Genomic DNA, 22013 nt, shown 5'->3' on the forward strand with positions numbered 1-22013 from the left:
TAATTAGAACCGGAGGAGTATATAAATATAAATGTAAAGTATTAATGGATGGACATAGATAGATTGTAAGAAATGGATATCTGTGAAATTGTGACAGTCAGGCGAGCAACAGAAGGAAAAAAGTAAATCTGAATTAAGATATTATGGCAAGAAAACTGAAATAGGATATTCACCCCAACCAAAAAAAAAAAAAAAGCTAAATAAGGGACAAATGAATTGTTAGTTTCTTACTTTTCTTTTCGGACAAAAAATTGTTACCTTTCTTTCTGGTTGTGTTCATCCTTATCTAATTTTATTTTGCATTTTTATTTGTTTTTGATCCTATTGAAATTTTTTTTACCAAAAGTTTTTATTTTTGAGGAGAGTCTGTAAATTTCTTTCTTTTTGTTTGGGAAATTAAGGCGTTAGGTTGGTGTTTAGCTGGCAAAACACAAACCGTCAGATTAAGTTCAGAGCTTTGATCGCATCATCCGAACCTGAACTGAATTTAACGATCGAAATTAAAAACAGCAACAAGACAGGAGGCTCTTAGGGAGGACATATTTTCCGTTTTGGGGCTCCCACACACCTACCTCATCAGAAATTTCGTATATTATTTTTTTTCACCAAGAGAAATTTCATATAATTTTTTTTTTAAACCTGAGACAACTTTTATATGTGAGATAACTCAAAAAGGAAATTTTTTTAAAATACACTAAAAATTTATAGCTGAACTTATAAGAGTTTTACGTATTATAGAATACGAATATCATACATTTTTCATAATTTAAAGTATATTAATTCTCAACAAATAAAATATAAAAAATTGAATTTTTTTATTCATATGGAAGAAGAGAAAATTCTTACTACTATTTTTCATAACCTGAACTATTTAGATCACTATATTTAAACAATGTATATTTTAATTTAATGCTTAATTCTAAATTTTTAATTAATTAAACAAAATCAAATTTAAAAAAAAAAAAAAAGAAATAAAAAGAAAGAAGAACAACAGTTACCCCAATGACACTCAAACAGTGATTGGTTGATGACAGAAGGGAATGAACGAAGAGGAAAGGTCAGAATTGGATGGTGGGCCCAATTCTGAAGAAGAGTCAACAACTCGTGGGACCCATACCTTCCGATGGACCCCACCTACATGATTCCTTATATATAATCGCTTTCTTCCGCGTACGCTGTTCTGTTCTGCTCTCTCTTTGAATCTTTTTTCTTTCTTTAAATAAAAACTACTATAAAATTACTTAATCCAAAACATTGTGTCTGGAAAGAAATATTCCAACCACGAAATTAATGAGCCAGGAAAATGCCAAAAAAAAAAAAGACAAAAAAAATATAAAGGTTCCCAAAATAAAATGGTGGGTCAGGGGTGAGTCCCTTTTTAATATTTTATTACAAACACTTTAAAATTATGTGCTTGCATCAGTTGCATGCCAGGAGAACAAATTTTTGTCGGGTGCTATACAGAATAAATTTAAAAAAATGCAAATGGGCTAGTTGTTCAATAAATTTAGCATTCTCGTCCAACAACTTCTATGTTGTGTGTTAGTAATCATGGGAAGTTGGGGAACCTTAGGACTTTGTTGTTTGAAATGAAAAATCATATTCCAACTTTTGTATATAAATGATGACACTTATAAATTACTCAACCCAGTCATAACACAAGTCTTTTTCAATCAACTTGACTTGTGTAAAATATAAGCCCAGTTTGATAATGCATAAAGTATCTGCTTTTTTTTTGGGCCCTTGTATATAATTAAACTTTGTAAGTAATTAATTTATTATAAATAATACTAATTCTAATCCTTAATATAAGAGCTTGTTTGACTTTTATTTTGATCTTAAATATGAGACTTCAATTCATCTTGTTTTTCATATTTATCCTCTTTTTTTTCAAGATATTTCTTACAATAGTAATAATTCTACCCAATACACTTAATTAGCAATAATATTTTAAAAACAACAACACGTATTTATTACAAATAATTAACTTAACTAGTTTTCTTAATTTACTCACATTAATTAATCAGTTCTTATATTAAGGACGAGAGGTGATATAATGGTATATTTCAAAAGTTTAATTTTGTTGACATATTTAATCATATAACTGCCCTTTGACTACCGTTTTTGTTCCATATTCGGTAGTCAAATCAAACTTATATTGCTGAGAGGAGGAATATTGCATTTACAACAACTTGTGAGACTTGCTTCCTGTGAATTCAAATAGAAATTAATTGATCTTAACGAATAAATACATGGCTGGGCCATAACAATACGTCAAACATGCTTCTGAAAGATTTATTTTAGATTTCTCAGACAGGGTAAATGCAGAGGTAATATATGGATGAAGAAACATAATAAAGGAAAGAATATTCTGCACATTTCCAATGTGGTGTGATTGTACAAAACGAATACCAACCAATACATTATCCTACAAACAACAGTTCCCCAATTCAATGGACCTGAAATGTAACATAGCAATCTCATGAACTATCCTATAATTCACCATCATGGCATCAAATCAATATATGGTCAAGGTAAAAATTGGGTGCTAACAAAAATTTAAATAGCTAAATAATGAAGAGGGTAAAGAAAAAAGCTGTGCTAGAGGGGGGGGGGATCTCAACAAATAAATGTCCTAGCATGCTGTTTTTAGAACCAACCATGACACAGGTTTCAGCTTTCTCCATCTTCATATTCACTTCCTTCAATATTCTCTATTGTCCCTCACAGAAGATCGATAGTAGTATTCTCTCTTTCTCCAACTAGAACCAGAATTAGAGGTGGCATTGTTGCTGTGTCACCATCTGAACTTGTTGCTTAAGAGCATGTCAGGATGGTACCATATCTGCAAAAACGTTGGGATGCCAGCAAAATACACCCACAATGCTTTAAATGTCTTGGCCTTTCAACCAACTTTCTTCTATCTCCCTTCTCAAATTCATGTCCAATAAAAACTCAAGCCGCAAAAACCTGTATTACTTTGTATCTCTTCGGTTCTATACATATATATATATATATATATATATCTCATACCATAGCTTCTTGCTCCTCAGCTATGACTCCAAGATGTGACAGGTCCTTACAAAATCATTAGAATAATTAACATACTTGGTCCAAAATGGCCGAAGATGATCAAAGCCAATTTGCAACCAGGGCTTTGACTGGCCATTATAGTGGATAACTGCAGCCTTTTTCACGTCCTCGATACTGGTTTTATTTTGATAACCCAAGCCAAGCAGGTGCCAGGAGGGGTCAATGGGATGAACATGACCTCTAAACGCAATCAAAGCAGGTGGTAGGGTTCCAAGCTTCCAAATTGTCAGGTTTGACATCAGATTCTGCCATACAGAAGCCGTTAACAACGCCCAGAACATTTTTACCAAGAAAACAAAAGGCCCCTCTACCCAATATAACACCATACTCAGATGCAGCTACGTCAATGTTTTGGTTCAAGTGTGAAAAAGAAATTATGTTATTCAAGTGGCATTTACCCGATGCTATCAATTTTGTGCCTCAAAATTAGCATAAAATCAGCCCCTGGGCTTCTTGAGAATATTAATCAAATAGAGTAAATTTGTATCATTCTGGACATTAAACAAATGGAATAAAAGACCATAACAGATAAAATGTTAAATTTCCCTAAGTCTGACTGTATGGACTTTTACCTCTTTGAGCCAGGAATGATACGTTTCTCTTATATTTGTGTTCCTCCATGCACGCAGATCAAAGACATTCATCCCATAAGCCCATGCACACTCATCAGGGTCCAAATGATTTGCAATGAGGGGATGGGAAAAATTGAAGTAATTTCGGAAACGCTTAGACATCACCCACTCGTCTTCACCTCTGCAAGTTTCCACAGCTCCATTAACTTTCCCTTCAAGATCAATTTCCCAAAGTGGAGACAAGTCACGCTGGACAACAATATCATCATCTAAAAAAACCACCTTGTCAAGGTTTGGGAAAAGCTGTTTGCACACATAAGACACATAATCAGCATCAACATGTTTAATAGGAGCCAATATTTTAGATAAAGAAAAAGAATATAAGCATGAAACAAAAGTATAAAGATCTTCTTTAAAGATATACAAGTAATCCATAAAGCAGTGACAATGGTACAGTGCATACACAAATATATACATTAATAAATATATCAAATAAAAAATCTATCAAAGAACTTAAAAGAAGGCTCATATATAAGGTTGTAGGTATAAACCATCTCAGCGTGTGTTATACTTAACCTAATCTCTTTAAACTTCCTATTCAATGAGCGCCTTTGAATAAGAATAAGATCAATATCAACCCATATTTAAAGCACCTTTCACTGTTACTTTCCAAAAATGCTGCTAAATAAAATGGAGGGAAAATCACACAAAAAGACCCTGAAAATTGAAAAATTGCACACAGGGCTCCATTCACAGAAATTGCTGTCAAAACTCATACTATTGTTGTCAAAACTCATATTAATGTTGTCCCAGTCCCTATTTGCAATTGTTCTATTTCGGCAGTCTTTTTTTGCGATTTTTCCTAAAATGAATGTTAAATTATGCAATTGCAAGTTCAAACTGCTCACAGTGTAGCGAAAATATTATAAGCAGTTAAAAAAGGAAAATGATAAAAAATAACTTCCATGAAATCATCAAGATGGACCATTTAATCTTTTATTTCATCCCTTCTATATGGCTTATTTTTTCCTTTTCGTTTTGCCAGCTAAATCCAAGAAGGGAAAGAAAATCATATTGACATGTTATAATCTATAAATGCATATCAGACAATTGTTGTCAGGGTGTCATGGTAATGACTGCTAGAAGCCCGAGTAAGGAGAGTTGAACAGATGGATTTTAGCCTTATGAATAGAGGAAGAGGGAGACTAAGAAAGGCACTTGAGGAAGTTACAGAATGGGATCACATGGCAAACAATATATTTGGATAGATAGTTAATGATAGATTACAATGGTGTCCTGTGATTTATGTAACTAACGCCACCTAGTGAGATAGGACTTGTTATGCTTGTGTAAAATTTGTGTGTGCCATTCATGTTTTGTTGTGCATGTTATGGCAGAAAAATCAGCAAATGTTCATTGGGCCTGGGCCCCGGCACCGCCCGAGGGGGTGGTTGAAGGAGGCTTCATGTTAGAAAAGGGATGTAATTTAGATGACTTAAAGAGAATTATTGTGTTGATGTTCCATTCCCAGAAAATAAAATCTCACAATAATCCAAGGATAGGAAGAGTTGTCAATTAAATTTAACTTACCTCTGGTATGTATATACGTAGATGATTGAGTAACGAGATGTACTTTGGACTTCTGGACATCAATTTTGAAGCAAATGTACGTGGAGTTGTTTCACTGAGATTGGCTCCTGCTACATGATTTCCATGGTAGTAATCCCGAATCCCATTTTGATTTTCTACAGCTTCAAGAACTGGAACATTTTCTCTACTCAACCAGTCAAACTGGTGAATGCCTCTGACTTCAACAATAGCAGGGGAGACAGAATTTAGTGCAAACCATGAATGCATGCCCGCATAAGTTTTCTTGTCAGTGATGACATGGAACACGATCTTCTCAGGCTTTAGAGAAGACTGTACAGTGGAAGTTACTACTACTGAAGCAGCCAAGATGTTATCAGTTGACAGAATGAAATGGTAGTAAGAGTTATCAGACAGTAAAGGAAGTAACTCAGGAGAAGGCAATTGTTTACGAGCATGGGCATTTGACGAGTACTCATCAGTCAATCGCAAGGAAAGACAATAAATTCCTTTAGGGATTGAACTTGCTGCAAAGTGTTTATTCATAAGCTCTGCAAACTTAGACTCTCTGATATCTCTTTCAAATTTCTCCATCTGTTCAAAAGCAAACCAAAGATACAAACATTGAGTACACAAGCCTTTTATTCAACCCAATATAATTTGCATCCTTGCAACATACATCAAGAATAAAGCATACACTAATGCAATGTTATAATTTTATATGCACCTTCTATCAGTCTTACATTATTTGAATCATTCAATTAAATTTACACATTACATCATAACTGAGAGATTTGTCATCAATTGGTAATGCATTTTGTAAGTAGCTCTTTCCTCAATCTCTCTTTTAGGACCACATAAATCATAAAAAACTGCACTCTAATTGCTCTAAACCTTAACCGTCTTTGCCATGTCTCTATATCATAATATTATTTTATGGAATTTCTTAGTTGAAAAAGTTAAAGGTTCTCTATAGTCCTCTTGACTAGCAACCAGAGGTTCCATAAAAGTGAACACAACATAGTAAACTGTCTCCATCCTCCATAAACCCAGATAGTGAGTTGACCGAAAAATAAATAAATAAACCCATCTAGGGGAAGTAATCACAACCAAGATTATATACACAATATTAATGTCAGCGTAAAAATTACAGAACCGATGGTTATGGAACATGAATGACTAACATATGTCTTTGTAATAGTAATCTTCATATTTATGGTGAAATATCCATGATTGAGAGCTTATGACATTTTGTCAGTAATCAAAAGCAAGATTATAAGCATAATAATTAGTGTCAGTGTAAAAATTATAGTTATCAAAGTGATGGTTGTGGACATGAATAGCAATGTCTTCATAAAAGTAATATTAATAATTATGGTCAAGCAGCCAAGATTTAGAGCTTTATGGGATTACATCATGATCGTCAAAGAAACATCACCAGAAGCAATAAAACTAAGCCTTTCCCAGCAAAGGTGCATACACAACACACAAAATTAAGCATAAAGGCAAAATATTCAGTTTTCCTGTTAAAATTCCTCCTTAACCATAGAATGAATTTTGGTTGAGCAATTTTTCCTTTCAACATTCTTGACTGTCAATTACCAGATTGAGAAGTACAATATAAGGCCCACTCCTACGTTCAAATTAATGATGATACAAGAAAAAGTCATACGATGCAAAAGGGTAACAATCTCTCTAGCAATTTAGTAGGGTGGAGACTACCGGTTATATCTAGAAAACAGCTTTTGCCATAGGCAATTAGGCTTTAGGCAAAGCCATCTGAGCTCAAAATAAATGAGCATTATACCATTCAAGTTGGGCTTAGGTAGTTGGATAACTGAAGGGTAGGATAAAAGGTTGCAACTTCAATTTTTTCTTGTACCAAATAATTATATAAGTATAGACATTCAGAATCTAGAGATGTCTGTTGCTGGATTGTTGTTTACCCAGAGACAGTTGTGTCATCGTGATTAAAATTTCTTTGCTGAAAGTTAGTTATAGTTTAAACTGTGCATCAGCTATCCAAACCACATGACCTTCATAATATTCATATTTTGGCAAGGACATATGCACCTAAAAAATCATCAATCATAGTGGCTTGAAATTAATACGACTACAAAGGAAACTCCATTTCTCCATATACAATGCAAAAGCCACCTCGTAAGCAGCAGGCCCATGGCATCAACAGTAAAATTCAATAATGAAGCAACAATGGTAGACTTCAGTTTAAGCCATCAGACATAAGGTGCAGCAACACTGTTATGACTTCAGTTTAATAACCCACTCCCTAAATATAAGACCCTTTTTGTAGTGTGTATAAGGGTCTTATATTTAGAACTGGAGGAGTAACTTAGAAAAGCATAGTGCAGTATATCCCCATAACAAGCTTACCATTCCCCTTAAGATGAATGCAAACATCTTTGCATCATAGTGATTGCTATTCATATTAGAAACCAGGTGTTCAAATGAATCTGGCAGTGTTAGACCAGCTGGGATTTCCCCAGACTTCACTTCGTTTAGGATTTTGTAAAAGTCTCTGACCAACCGCTGCTGCATCATCACCACAATCACAAAAGGGGGTCAGATAACCTTTCCTACCCAACGTTTCATAAATATAGTAATGTAATATAAAATTAATATGAAGTGACATATAAAACGGATTACCCCTGAATTATCAACTCTACTGAGAAACCTTGGTCCTAACCGCCTGCCTAAACAACCTGGAGAACAAAAGAGGACACGATTAAGTATCTAAATTCTACAATTGGGCAAAGGCAAGACATATTAAGGATACGGGAATGATGTTTGAGACCTTCTTGAGTAAACTAGAGTAAGCTGCAAGTGAATGAAGTTCAAAAAAGATACAAAATAGATAACGAAATTTTTTCACCAATGAGTAACTGAGAACAGGATGATGACTTATAAATTAGCAAATATTATACCAAAACTTAAAAATTCGTAATTCCTCAAGACAGTTTAAGTCCAATATATCTCAATTCATATGAATCTTTTAAAATGAAAGACTCAGCTTACAAATTTAAGCAATACATGTTTCCAAGTCATGACAACATATTGACCGCTGATTTAGAGTTCAAGTGCAGTCAAACTACAAGCGGAACGCTTAAAATATGTAGTCATACTTCAGATCCTACACTAAAATTTTACAACTCCAGCATGACGTAAGCTGCCCAATGACATCAATCCAGATCCTTAATTTTTAAAAATCAATAAATCAGAAAAAGAAAGATGCCACAGTTCAGCCTATGTTCAAACCGAGATCTATCACAAACGAACAAATAATCAACAAATAGCATGAAAACGATCAAAGTATTAAAACTCAAAGGTAAGAAAACAAATGTGAAGTTCATAATGGAGTACCAAATGAGGAGCACTTGTTGACACCTTCAAGGGTAACGACAGCAGTGAGAATGAAGACAAAAGGCAATAAGAACGCTAAGATGAGGATGGTGTGAAAGAGGGTTCGATAAGAAATGTGGCGAGCTGCGACCTTGATCTTCATTAAGTCAATAAAGCCATTGCTGCTCGATATCGTGATACTTCTCATGCTAGGCGAGAAGTGAAGCTGCATCGTCGTGTATGCAGCCCCAGGTCGTTGCCGAGCACAACAACCCTAGGAGAGTCGCCAGGACTGAATATACCGACAATCAGCCATGGCCTTAAAACACAAACCATCAGATCCGAACCCAAATGCGCAAATCAACCACTGGCAATGCCTCTGTGATTGAAACCGAGATTGCAAGTATAATTTAGATCTATATATCCGGGTTCTGCTCAAATCTGTATTTTTCTGGGGTCTTTTGGCAGACCGCATTGGAGTGATCACAATTGGGTTTTGGTGGAATCAATCACAAAATGCAAAAAAAGCAATCCAGTTTCTACGTTGTGACGATCCCACGTCCCATGGATCAAGAGCGAAGAGAAGAAATCTGTGTCCCGTCTCTGATGGTTGTGTTTGTGCAGTACTCGTTCCGTTTGTGGGGAGCTTTGTGATTGGACGGATCTACAATTTAGTTTTCCGGAAAAAATATGAAAAAGGAGAGATGACGAGCTTTAAGAGTCAAACTCAAAACCGTGTTGGATTTAGATGAGAGAGAGAGAATGCAGAGAGGAGAGAGAAAGGAAGCCTGGGCTTGTGTTTGACCATGAGATTAGGGAATAGGCCAATAGGGACATGACCTGGGAGCTATGTTTAGAAGCCTCCTATGTTTATGGCCAATTCTTATTCTTAAGTGAATAGTATTCCAAGGAATTGATCGTTATTTTTAGTTAATCTGTCTTATCCTTTTTAGCATAACCTAGAGTAACAAGTTGAAATGGAAAGGAAAATAGCGTCTAAATTTATGTATTGTTAATTATTTTATTTTTGAATCTACTAGCAGATGTTTTAGTGTGGTAAATTTTAAACTTAATATATTATATTTACTCATTGAAATTACAATAATTTTTAGGGGAAATTACTAAAAGTCTCAAGAAAAAAAGAGATTTAATTATCAAAAGGTCCATTAACAACTAAAAAGTATGTAATGTTACTTGTTATTTAAAATTTTTAGTAATTAAATTTTTTTAAGACTTTATGATAATTCTCCTTAATTTTTTTTTTTTAAGAGGAACTTCAACATGAGATCATTTAGCTTTTCATCTAATCAATGCTCCCTTCACTTTTAAATATATGAGTTAAATAATTAACTTGTAAATATTAAAAATTAGATGTGTTTGTAAAAATGTGTATTATATAATCATTTGTACTGAAAATTAATACTCCTTCGATTCTTAATATAAAACCTATTTAACTAATTTGATTAGATTAAGGAGTTATGTAAGTTAGTTAATTATAAGAAATGCGACATATTTTTTCTAAAACACGATAATTATCTTTCTTAATATCCTTTTTTCCTCACTTACTTGATTATGGTTGAAGGAGTATTCATATGGGTAATTTAGAAAAAAAATAGTAAATATGAGAAATATGTGTTATATTTAGGACCAAAATTAAGTTAATAATTAAGTTATATATTAAAAATTGGAGGAGTACTATTGTTAGTATAAATTTTCTTGCAATTAGCAAGGAATAGTTTGAAACAAGATTATAATTCTTAAACACAAATTGAATTGATTTTTTATGTTTAATATAAAAACAGTTGTCTCAAATAATTCATACATTTAAATTGAGAAATTAATATATATTGATTCATAAAAAGTCAAATTATTTATAAATATTAAGCAGCATATCCCATTTTATTAATTACATAAATGAATTTATCAGCATAATTGGTCGTTCAGTGGAATCGATTTTGAATTTTACTGGATCATATGCAAACAAAAATGTCATCAAGTATGCTTGCACAATTGGCTAGAAGATGGAAAACAAATTCGATTTTTTTTTTAATCTATTATTAGTGTATTGACATAATCTAATAAGGGTAAAAAGATAGAAAATATTGTATTAGAAAAGGATGGCATGATAAAATAAAATGATGCAATACTCATTTCCAAAATGGCATTCTTTTATTTATTTTTTTCAATAGGCATATTGACTTATTTCTCAATACAATGAAGCTATAGTATTTGTTTGATATCCCTTGTATAAGTATTTACAAGTATATTTCACATAAGATGAATTTCAAATATTTACCTTGTATTTCGTAAATTAAAATTAAAACAGACCAATAACGAAATTAATCAATATTTTTTATTACTCTGTCTCGAAGGACATCAAAATAATTAATGACAAAAAAAATCTATTATTATGAACCAGACTTAATCTTTTGTCCCCTGAAAAATAGTACAAGACATATTTTCCTTCTAAATTGAACTAGCGGAAGGATCAAAAATAGGAAAATCCCTCCCACTTGATGGGGATGTTCAAATACCCATAAAAGAATCACCAAGCTGTGGCCTGAACTCCAGCTTTTGTTTTCCATTAACGAGGAGCCAAGCCGCGGCTAAAGCTTCAGATATTGAGTGGCAGATCTGTTTTGGATTTGGAACCCACAGGGACAATAAAGTACTAGCATACAAGGAAACCATGTCTGCAGCCGATGAGTCATGCTCTGCGTCTAGTCGTGGAAACCATTGCATTGAGCACATCACAGCCATCCCTTAGAACTTCGCAGTTGCGGTCATTAGTCAAATACAATTTCAAATTTGAAGTTTTCAACTAATGCCTTTTAAATATTTTTTTTTTTGAAAAACTGACAAATATGTTTATTTTAGATTCTATACATATCAAAATAATTTTTTATAAAGACAAAAATTTAAAAAAAATAAATTTGAACGATCCAGATGTTGGTGCCCATCAGTTTAAGGAGTACAAAAACCACATCTACTACGTGTTATCACCCCAATTCTCCTTTTCAATGGTAGTCTATGGCAGCAAACATGCAGGCTTTGGCACTTCATCACCACTACAGAAAATCTCTTGCTGACTTTTATGATGTCACACAAATCCAACCTCAGTCTAATTCCACAAGGTCTTGCTTCCATACCCAATGACTAAGAGCAGTGTGTGCTCATTAAAATGGACCATCTCATTCTACATATAACGGAAACTTCTCCACATGACAAGGTATTCCGTATATAAATGTACTTTGAAATTAGGACAGGCCATACATGTGACCAAGAGGAGCCTCTCCATTAGTATATGAAGGCAAAGCATTGCAGGTCCACTTCATAGAACATGTGTATGGTCCAATTAAGTAATAGCTGCTACAGAATTGCCAACTGCGGTGAAGCAATAACCAACAAGATGAGGTTGATCTCCATTGCAGGCCAACAGTTTGGATTCTCTCCCCAGCTGCATGCTGTGTAGTGGGACAAAAAGTAAGTATTAGGTCTCATTTGTATGGGTATCCACAGACGCACTCGTGTTCACACACACACGCACACCCCTCTTCAGGTATGTCCAGTTTGAAGATCCACCGCAACCAAAGGGATCATCATTTACTACTAAACTTCAAGCGAAGAGTCTCATCGATCAATCAAGCTCTTATTTTAATGGTTTGTTCAGAAGAATGTTGTGATTTCTACCATTAAACCGCAGTTAATGTATGGTTTAATTTATGCTGAGATGACCAAAATATTCTTGGTAGTTTGTTTGTTTGTTTTTTTTAATAATCTTTTCTACCATTCCAAATTGAATAAATTTGTCTATGAAGTGAATAAAAGTTGGAAAGTCATTTTGGTCACTGCATCTACGGGTAAATCAGTTGCAGCTTGATTCTTGTGAAGCGTAAATTGTAGGGCCTTAGACAGACCGCTGCACTACAGTGAACCAATCACCACCAGAGGTTAGAAGGTATAGATAGTGGGAGGATTGAACACCATTAAACTATAGACAATTTCACTACAGTGAACATATCACCAATGGTATAACCCCAAAATAATGGCAACTATATTGGTTGCTCATGTACAAAAGTGTGATCAAACACTATTGGGAGTGGGGAAAATATGAAAAGTAAAATAAAAATTATTTTTATTCGTTTCATGTTAACAGATGACACTTAGGGAGGCTTACAGAAGCTTAGTCAATATAGGTATAGGAGCTGATGTCATTCCATGACAAGCAGTACTTGATCTTCTTATGCTGAGGAATGTGAAACTTGGGTTCTCTCGGTATAGTTGGATGCTTCATTGACCTTGTATACAAAAACCAAGACACGAATGAGACATTTGGTTACAAGGTAAGCAAAAGAAGACGAACACAAGGACCAATTCTTTTGTAGAGAAAAATAATACATGTATGAGACATATGGTTACAACGTAATCAAAAGAAGACAAACATAAGATCAATTCTTAGGTATCTCTCCACAGATTTGATTATTTTGGAAGCAAAGTGAAGAAATACAAGGCCAATATAGTGGATATGCAAGGACTAATTGAGCCCAAACAAAGTCCAAGGATACCTCTAAATATACTAGCAACAAAAAATAAAAAGTCATTTTACCTCCTAGGTATGAATGGTCTGTCAAAATAAGGCATAGGTTGTGCTTTTGGAATCAGTTCCTTTCTAAGCCTTCTGATTTCTTCCTCTTCTGCTAACTGTATCATGGAGGAAACAACAGCGAACAAAACTATGAGCGCACTTAAAACTTCGAAGTGAAAGGATATAAGAAAATACGAAGAAATCAGTAATTGAAGAATACACAACCTTTTGTTGTCTCTCCCTTTCCATCTTGTATTGCTCTATTATACTTAACTTCTCTGCCACCTACATAATTGTACAATCATCATGATTTTCAGGCTAAAATGATGTTTGAAATGTGAAAAGAAAAAATAAAGCCTAAAAAAAGAAAAGATAAAAGTTTAAACAGATGAAAGAGAAGGCACTGATTTTCAGGCTAAAATGATGTTTGAAATGTGAAAAGAAAAAATAAAGCCTAAAAAAAAGAAAAGATAAAAGTTTAAACAGATGAAAGAGAAGGCACCTGGTGGTCAAAGACAGCTCGGTCAATGGCCCGCAAATCACTGTGAAGCTTCAGATCAATAGGCCTGGTACCTTCCTTCACCGGAGGCTTTATCAAGCACTAAAACGAATTGAAAGCAACCTCATCAGCGACAATTGAAGCAAATCAAACTTTATACTCAATCTTACATAGTAACAAATGTAGGACCTATACCTCTGGTTCATCTGTTGTCCAAGGAAGGCCTTGTGCAATAGGTATCCTTTGCTTTTCTTCTTCGGTCATCATCTCTTGCACCTTCCTCATAAAATCTTCCTCCTTCAACTTTCCCCTTTGCTGCAGTGATAGCATTCCGTTATTAGCAATTCAAAGTCAAGAAATTTTTTTTTTTTTTCAAGTTTAACAACGCAATCCTATTTCAGAAACAAAAAAGCAAAAAAAAAAAAAAAAAGAAGAAGCAAATACAACAATTTTTGGAAGTCCCGTGACGGCATGATGGATCACCAAAAAGAAGAGCTTAGACATGCACGGAATAAAGATAAGGAAAAAGGATAGTATCACAATTGGAATTATAAATATAAAAAAAAGAGTGAAGAGCCAGAGATGTCGTCTTAATATTATTTTGTTGTGCATAAATAATTTGAACATTATAATTTCATAGTTCATTATCATACCATTTTAAAGTATAACAGTGAAAGATGATTAGAATATAGTAGTTATAAAAAAAATAAAAAGATTACTAGAATATATCAATGCTCGTCTTGTATTCGTTAATAGAAAATCTAACGGATTTGAGTATTATTCATATGTGTGTGATATGTATTTTCATAGTTATAGAAATGTGAAGGTGCCATATTGTTCCCTTAATGATTCATTGATTCAATCCCACAACTTACCTCTGTTCTCAGCTTGAATGGTTTTTGGCTCGTGACTTTTAGCTGCTTCTTTTTCCAACTCCTTCTTCCTAAAGTGCTGGATGATGATTCCAAGCTCTGAAATTCATCCATCAAAGTTTCGAAACAAATTAGTGGGATAGGATTGTTAACCAATCTGTCTGCATCGCTTACATGAAGAACTAAAATCTTACATTTCTGCGGCTCCTTCGACCTCCAGAAGTTCTGCTCGATATACTGCAGATTAAGAATAGATAAGAACAAGCATTTACACAAAAATGTTGAGCCGTATGTTTGATACTTCAAAAACCAAACGTATCATTGTTAGATATTACATGTAAGATTGTATTTAAGTATTCAATATTTAGTTGAATCGAAGTATTTGTGTACTTATAACTTAGAAGCTTTCTTTCCTCTGACTGTACACATGCTTCGTAGGTTAATAATAGAATGCGCAAAACATTTTCACAAACCTTCCACGGCTGCTATCCCAGGAAGAAGAAACCGAAATTTGGGGATCCAAGCCTAGATTCTCGGACGTCAAAATCAACTGAGATGGGCAGAATGAAGAAGAAGAATCCTCAGCTTCAATTTGTTTAGGAGGTTGCAATCCAGGCAATGCCCATTTCATCGCCTTCTTAGTTTCCTCTGGTTGCTTCTCCTCCTCCTCGTTCTGATCCGAGTCTTTTGACTTAGGTATTGACCGAAGCCTTTCGAACGCCTTCACCAAATGCATTACTCGTCCAGATCCATTCTCAGGAACACTGTTCCTTGCATCTTCGAGCAACTTGTCCCTCCTCCGTTTCACCGTAGAACTTCCTACTTGATTAGGCGACTCCGTCTCGTCGGCGTCAGCTTTTTCCAATTCACAAGCCTCTATCTTCCCTTCATACTCATTGTCTCCAATTCGAAGGTCTTGGATCATCAAACTCATTTCTATTACTTTATCAAGTTCACTCTCTGCCCTATCATCGGTCTTAGACTGATCCTGATCTCCACGATTCTTAAAGAATTCTTCCTGTGACGCCCTGAGATTCTCGTATGCCACACAGAGACACTTCTTATGATTCCCTTCGTATTTGTCTTTGCATTTGCACGTAACCATCGAACCTCCATCCTCTTTCTTCTGATTCTTCTTCGCCACCACGAACTTCCTCTGCCGGATCTTATGTTGCGGCGAATAGATTACTGGATTAGGGTTCTTCGATGCTGATTTCTGAGACTTGGCCGATTTACTACTGGAGAGTTTGACGTGACATTGGGATTGGTATTCTCAGAAGATTCTTTATTCTTTGACCTAGGGCCTTTCACCGGAGTGATTGCTCCAACGCTCCTGCTCGCCAGTTCCATTGGAAATGCACCGGATAACGAAAAGGCTTTTTGTGAGAGAGCAGGGATAGAGAGAGAGCGAGAGACTCTATTTGGTTCGATCGAAAACTGAAGCAGGGATCGAGTAAAAGAGGAAGTGGAAAATGGGAACGTTAAGCTTTGAGGCGCTCTCTGTAACGGCTAGTTTTTGTAGGTCAGAACGGAGAAAGCGCAGGCTTATTCATTTAAACCATTATTTGGATCGTGGGCCGTTGGATTAGCGGTGCGGAGCAAGACGCTGATTGTTTATAGGATATCTGAATTATTTATTTTTTTCCAATCTAACAAACCTCCCCCATATTTTGAAGGTAGAATTATCAAGAAATCTTGAGAAAAAATTTTCATTATTAAAAAATCTCAATGATAAGTGATCAATCTAAATCTGTTGTCATTTCTTACTTTGAAACTTGTCATTACTTATTCTTCACTTTTCAATAAAATTTAAGATAATTAGATCCCATCCTTAGGATCTGATTGTAATTTATAAACTTGAGAATTTAGATTATTGATCGTCACGACGGGGATAGGCGAAAAAAAAATAATTACTTTTACTTGTTGATAGTCTTTAGGGTAATTAAATCTCATCCTTAAAACATGATTGTAATTTATAAAATTGAGAATTTAGATTCCTATCATCATGACAGGAATAGGCAAAACAAACAAATATAAAAATAAAAGAAAGTAATTAAAAAACAATGTAAAGCAAAACATTTTAAATTCGATTTTTCCTTAATTTCATTGTTTTGGTTTCTACTCCTCATTTTCATTTTACTACCCTGTTTTTCATCTTTAAACTAGTGTTTTGGGTTATGAAAAAAAAATGGTGTTTTCATTATATTTAATTATAAGAAAAACCAGAGTGAAACTAACATATAGTGACCGAGTAACTAAATAAAAGGATAAATTTTTAATTCCTTTAGCCAATCTAAAATTCAGTTATAGAGCTTTAAAAAGTTTTACTCTTTTTTTCTTTTATAATATATAACTTCTAAAAGTTTCAAACATCAGTTTGGATTTTGTTAGAAAGTTCAAAAGTTTGCCCCAAAAAAATTAAAGCTCCGAGACTTGTTTTAGTTGGTGTTCATTTTAGGATCGAGACAAATTAAGTTAAACTTAATTAATTGAATTGGAATGTGGAATCTAAGGAGTTCTAGTTATACAAAAATGTAAACTAGATTGAAGCATAACCAAAGGGTACAAATAGGAAACGGGCATCAAAGAAGAATCACATAGAAATGGTTTTGAAATGTGAAAAGAATTGCATGCATTGAATGATATATTTACAAATTTAAACACAGAAAATGACCACAAGAAATAGAGCTAAAATATGAGTGAAGTGGTGTCTCCTAGCTCAAAGCAAAAGAAGATTGGCAATTCTGAATACCAAAACCATTGAATTTTCCTAGAGGTCATAAGATAAACACTAGTAATTACTACTTCCAATCTTTAATATAAGAGTTAACTTGACATTTAATTTGATTTTAAATATAATATCCACATTCACTTTGTCTTTTATTTTTAAAAAGTAATCATTATATTAAATTGTTGTTTTAGCTAAGACATATGATTAGCAGAGTATTTTAAGAAACGTAACACCGATTTATTAGTATATTTATTATAAATAATCAACTAAACAAACTTTTTTAATTTACTTAAATTAATCAATTAACTCTTATATTAAGAAGCAGCTAGTAGTATAGTGCAAGAAGCATTGCCTTTACCCTCACAAAGTTAAACTTTAATAAATCAATTCAGTCACTTTTCCAGCTTCCCAAGCTGGGGGCCAAGCGAAACATAAATAAACAAAACATGACAGGGATTGAACATTAATATGCTGAGTGGTGTTTTTGCTACAGAAGATGCCAGGAAACTTATCCATAGTCATTGATACTAGGAAAGAGGCTCTTCCAAAGAGAAATTGCATGCAAAACCAAGAACGACAAAACTAAGAGGTCGATCAAGTAGCGAGATCCATGTAGCTGTCAGCATATAAAATTATTAACGGACAAAATTTTCTTCCACAAAGGGCCCAACCGGGTTCGAACCGGTGACCTCTTGATCTGCAGTCAAATGCTCTACCACTGAGCTATGGACCCATGTTGTTGGCGAGTGACAATTAAATTTTTTTATTAGAAAATACCCGACCTGAATCCTGAAGTCATTCCATTCGATGGCCTCATCATTCCAAACAACTTTACAGGTTCTTACCGGGTCATTTGAAATGATTTAACGTCCTCGAAGTTTATGGGTTTAGTTCATTATTGCCAGGCTCGTTTTTGCTTGATTTTCCTTTCTTTGAAAACTTTTTTATTTCATTTCGGATTTTTTTCCAAATGATATTCCAGTGATGAAATAACTTAATAATTTGCGTATGCTGTATTAATCTAGCATGTAAATTTTTTTTCCCCCCTGTTACAAGGGGCGGGATCGAACTCGTACGCACACACCCCACACACAGCCATACCACTAGGCCAAACGGCCGGTAATCTAGCATGTAAAATTGAAATCAACAAAATCCGTCGACCCTTATTACAACATTCTTTCTAAATTTTACAAAAAGTCCAATCATTATAGAAAAATATATTTTTTGCCAAAGCAGAAAAGATAATTAGCAAACTTATAGACAGGATAAAACCTTTCATTAGTAACACATTTTTCATATATCACTCTAAAAATCAGTTATTGTCGTTGATCATCTCCCCGCCTTTGATCTCCCTGGCTCACTTGGCAACATACACACATAGGCATGCACACAAGAATCAGACCATAATTGCATCCGCCATCTCAAAATATTTGTCCATACCCCAACACAGCAAATCATGCAGTTTTCTGCTTTTCTTCATTGTCTATTGATGACATTCGGTTTCACAAGACTACATATCGTCACCGAATAGCCGTTGAAGAAGGCGTACCAAGCATATCAAAATATGATATTGAGAATGGTAAAAAGGAGACATCCACTTCACTGTACCTATTGTACAGTCCTCAGGACGGTTTCAGAAATTCCACCTTCATCATCCACCACCAAGAGTCTACAAAAGGGTAACCAATACGTTCAGCTTATTCGTTCATGTAAAGACTTGAGGTCTCTGTTTCAAATCCATGGTCATTTGATCGTGTCAGGCGTCCAACATGATCATTCCATTATTGCTGATCTAATCAATGCCTACTCTCTGTTTCGCCAATGTGGTTTGGCTCGAACAATATTTGATTCTATGGCAAACCCAACTGTGATTCTATGGAATTCAATCATTAGAGCTTATACTAAGTTCAATCAATTCCAGGAAGCAATAAGAATGTATCATAGCATGCTAGAAAATGGGCTCGAACCAGATAAATATACATTTACCTTTGTTTTGAAAGCGTGTACTGGCGCTCTAGATTTCCACGAGGGAGTTGCAGTTCACCAAGAAATAGCATCTAGGCTGCTAGAATGTGATGTCTTCATTGGGACAGGTCTTGTCGATATGTACTGTAAATTGGGTAACTTAGATAGTGCGAGAAAGATATTTGATAAAATGCCAAAGAAGGATATTACGTCTTGGAATGCAATGATAGCTGGCTTATCTCAGAGCTCAGATTTTTTTCAGGCTCTGGAAATATTCCGGAGTATGCAGATGGAGGGGTTTGAGCCCGACACAGTGAGCCTCTTGAACCTGGCCCCTGCTGTTTCTAAACTAGCGGATGTTGATGCTTGCAAGTCTATTCATGCTTATGTGGTTAGGAGATCTATGTCTGGTTCGGTTTCAAACTCATTGATTGATATGTACTCTAAATGTGGTGAAGTGAATGTTGCTCGTCAGATTTTTGATCAGATGTGGGTTCAGGATGATGTTTCATGGGCAACAATGATGGCTGGATATGTGCACAATGGTTATTTCCCTGAGGTTCTTCAATTGCTAGATAAAATGAAGCAAAAAGATACCAAGATGAATAAAGTGGCAATTGTTAGTGCTCTCTTGGCAGCTGCAGAGATGAGAGACATGGAAAAAGGAAAGGAGGTCCATGACTATGCTTTACACCAAGGGGTGATTTCAGATATCACTGTTGCTACTCCTATTGTGAGCATGTATGCAAAATGCGGAGAGTTGAAGAAAGCTAAAACACTGTTTCTGAGTCTACGTGGAAGAGATTTGGTTGCTTGGTCTTCTTTTTTATCAGCTGTTGTCCAAGCAGGGTACCCTAGTGAAGCATTGTGTATATTTCGAGAGATGCAGCATGAAGGATTCAAACCAGATCATGTGACTCTGACAAGTGTTATTTCTGCGTGTGCAGAAATATCACATCTCAGATTTGGTAAGAGCCTACATTCTTTTGCTGTTAAAGCTGATAAGGATTCTGATATCTCAACGGCGACAACCCTTATCTCAATGTATACTAGATGTGAAGCATTTACCCATGCTATGACTTTATTCAATAGAATGGATTATAAAGACGTTGTGACATGGAATACTTTGATAAACGGATTTACCAGATACGGTGACCCATGTGATGCACTACAGATGTTCCGTAGATTACAGTTAAGTGGGATTCAACCAAATGGAGGAACAATAGTAGGTTTGGTTTCAGCTTGCACTCTTTTAGTTGACCAAGATCTAGGCATGTGTTTCCATGGGATAACTAAAAAGAGCGGATTTGAATCTGGCACTCATGTTAGAGTTGCTCTGATGGACATGTATGCCAAATGTGGTAGCCTTCGGTCTGCTGAGGCCTTATTTTTCTCAATCAAGCCTCTGAAGGATGAGGTATCTTGGAATGTGATGATTGCAGGCTACCTGCATAACGGATGTGCCAATGAATCCATTTCCACTTTCAATCAGATGAAATTAGAAAATGTCAAACCCAATTTGATCACTTTTATCACCATCCTTCCGGCTGTCTCATCTTTGTCAATGTTAAGAGAAGGCATGGCTATTCATGCTTGCATAATCCAAATGGGATTTATGTCCAATACTCTTGCTGCTAATAGTATAATTGACATGTACGCTAAATGTGGGCAACTTATTTATTCTGAGAAATGTTTTCATGAGATGGAAAACAAAGATATTGTTTCATGGAATTCAATGCTTTCAGGTTACGCAATACATGGGCAAGCTGACCGTGCTATTTCTCTTTTTTCACTTATGGAAGAGACTTGTGTCCAAGCTGATTCTGTTTCCTTCATTAGCGTATTATCTGCTTGCAGACATGCTGGATTAGTTCAAGATGGAATGAACATTTTCAAAACCATGACCGAGAAGCACCATCTTGAACCAAATATGGAACTCTATGCTTGCATGGTTGATCTTTTGGGCCGAGCTGGTTTATTTGATGAGGTGTTGAGTTTAATCAAGAAAATGCCAACAGAACCAACTGCTGAAGTTTGGGGTGCTCTTCTGGGAGCATGTAAAATGCATTCTAATTTGACGTTAGGAGAGGTTGTTCTCAGGAAACTCCTTAGTCTTGAGCCCAGAAACCCAGTTCATTTTGTAGTTTTATCAGATATATATGCTCAATGTGGCAGATGGCCCGATGCAAGAATGACAAGATCAAATATAAGTGGCCATGGCCTAACGAAAAGTCCAGGATGTAGTTGGTTTGAACTGCATAAACCTTGTCCGTTCCTTTCTGGCATGCAATGAGATCCACCCACAAGTTGGTTAGGACTGAGGAAGGATGTATCTATTATAGAACAGCTTAACTAGAAATAGAGGAAATAGTTGTGTGCTTGAGTTTTTTTGTGCTGTTAGATGTGGATGAAGAGGACAGGGACCTGTTTCATTAGAGTCGAAGTTTTGCGACGCGTTTTGCGCAACGAGGTCCATTTAAAGGAAATAAAGAGGATGACGATCCTTTAGGAAGATGAAATTGTTTCATTATTGCTACAGTCGAGTTCCTCAGAGGGCAAAGGGCTATGAAGTCTATTTTGCTGATACGTCGGCTCTAGTTCTGAACACTGGTTCCGATATACTCTAGCTGATCAGGTCTCTCTCTCTCTAATTTGTTCTTGAAATTGTAAAGATTTTAGGCTGAATTTGTGGTTTTAAATATTTGAGTAGTATACATACTTGTGTTTGCTCATTTTTTCCCCTTATTTTAGG

General features: G+C 35.1%; 3 protein-coding genes and 1 non-coding gene across 7 annotated transcripts; 1 reads left to right on the forward strand and 3 right to left on the reverse strand.

The window, feature by feature from the left end:
- Nucleotides 1–2630: 2630 nt before the first annotated feature.
- LOC114742600 (probable galacturonosyltransferase 14) lies at nt 2631–9356 on the reverse strand. 3 transcript variants are annotated; one of them, XM_028930826.1, is made up of 6 exons: nt 8631–9355; nt 7917–7972; nt 7644–7799; nt 5256–5846; nt 3666–3968; nt 2631–3338 (listed from the first exon to the last, which is right to left on the reverse strand). In XM_028930826.1, exons 1-6 carry the CDS (start codon nt 8839–8841, stop codon nt 3054–3056), a joined length of 1602 nt encoding a protein of 533 aa, XP_028786659.1. In that variant the 5' UTR covers nt 8842–9355; the 3' UTR covers nt 2631–3053. The 3 variants fall into 3 exon arrangements, with proteins under 3 accessions (XP_028786659.1, XP_028786658.1, XP_028786660.1); XM_028930825.1 differs by having other exon boundaries at nt 7644–7802; XM_028930827.1 differs by lacking the exon at nt 2631–3338 and having other exon boundaries at nt 3578–3968; nt 7644–7802; nt 8631–9356.
- A 2382-nt stretch (nt 9357–11738) lies between these two features.
- Nucleotides 11739–15962, reverse strand: LOC114742599 (uncharacterized). 2 transcript variants are annotated; one of them, XM_028930824.1, is made up of 9 exons: nt 15039–15962; nt 14760–14802; nt 14569–14664; nt 13889–14008; nt 13697–13795; nt 13420–13479; nt 13216–13310; nt 12787–12907; nt 11739–12073 (listed from the first exon to the last, which is right to left on the reverse strand). In XM_028930824.1, the coding sequence occupies exons 1-8, from the start codon at nt 15668–15670 to the stop codon at nt 12793–12795; spliced, it is 1260 nt and encodes a 419-aa protein (XP_028786657.1). In that variant the 5' UTR covers nt 15671–15962; the 3' UTR covers nt 11739–12073; nt 12787–12792. The 2 variants fall into 2 exon arrangements, with proteins under 2 accessions (XP_028786657.1, XP_028786656.1); XM_028930823.1 differs by lacking the exon at nt 11739–12073 and having other exon boundaries at nt 12602–12907.
- Nucleotides 15963–17957: 1995 nt separating this feature from the next.
- TRNAC-GCA (transfer RNA cysteine (anticodon GCA)) lies at nt 17958–18029 on the reverse strand. The gene has a single exon. It is a non-coding gene; the product is annotated as a tRNA-Cys (tRNA).
- An 843-nt stretch (nt 18030–18872) lies between these two features.
- On the forward strand, nt 18873–21760 carry LOC114742597 (pentatricopeptide repeat-containing protein At2g39620). Its single transcript, XM_028930822.1, has one exon. The coding sequence runs from the start codon at nt 18873–18875 to the stop codon at nt 21552–21554; it is 2682 nt and encodes an 893-aa protein (XP_028786655.1). The 3' UTR covers nt 21555–21760.
- The last annotated feature ends 253 nt before the right edge of the window (nt 21761–22013 follow it).

The sequence above is a fragment of the Neltuma alba genome, unplaced genomic scaffold (genome assembly GCF_004799145.2).
Source record: "Neltuma alba isolate B1F8T4 unplaced genomic scaffold, ASM479914v2 tig00003832_pilon, whole genome shotgun sequence".
Taxonomy (NCBI): Eukaryota; Viridiplantae; Streptophyta; class Magnoliopsida; order Fabales; family Fabaceae; genus Neltuma; species Neltuma alba.

What these genes read in the sequence shown, in the direction of transcription:
- LOC114742597 (XM_028930822.1), top strand. Translation starts at nt 18,873, where the DNA reads ATGGTAAAAAGGAGACATCCACTTCACTGTACCTATTGTACAGTCCTC.
- LOC114742599 (XM_028930824.1), bottom strand. Translation starts at nt 15,670, where the DNA reads ATGGTTACGTGCAAATGCAAAGACAAATACGAAGGGAATCATAAGAAG. An exon ending in TGGGATAGCAGCCGTGGAAG is followed by an intron (nt 14,803 to 15,038) that starts GTTTGTGAAAAT and finishes CTTAATCTGCAG; the next exon opens with TATATCGAGCAGAACTTCTG. An exon ending in GTCGAAGGAGCCGCAGAAAT is followed by an intron (nt 14,665 to 14,759) that starts GTAAGATTTTAG and finishes GATGAATTTCAG; the next exon opens with AGCTTGGAATCATCATCCAG.
- LOC114742600 (XM_028930825.1), bottom strand. Translation starts at nt 8,841, where the DNA reads ATGCAGCTTCACTTCTCGCCTAGCATGAGAAGTATCACGATATCGAGC. An exon ending in CAACAAGTGCTCCTCATTTG is followed by an intron (nt 7,973 to 8,630) that starts GTACTCCATTAT and finishes TTTGTTCTCCAG; the next exon opens with GTTGTTTAGGCAGGCGGTTA. An exon ending in ATCATTCCTGGCTCAAAGAG is followed by an intron (nt 3,339 to 3,665) that starts GTAAAAGTCCAT and finishes TCTGTATGGCAG; the next exon opens with AATCTGATGTCAAACCTGAC.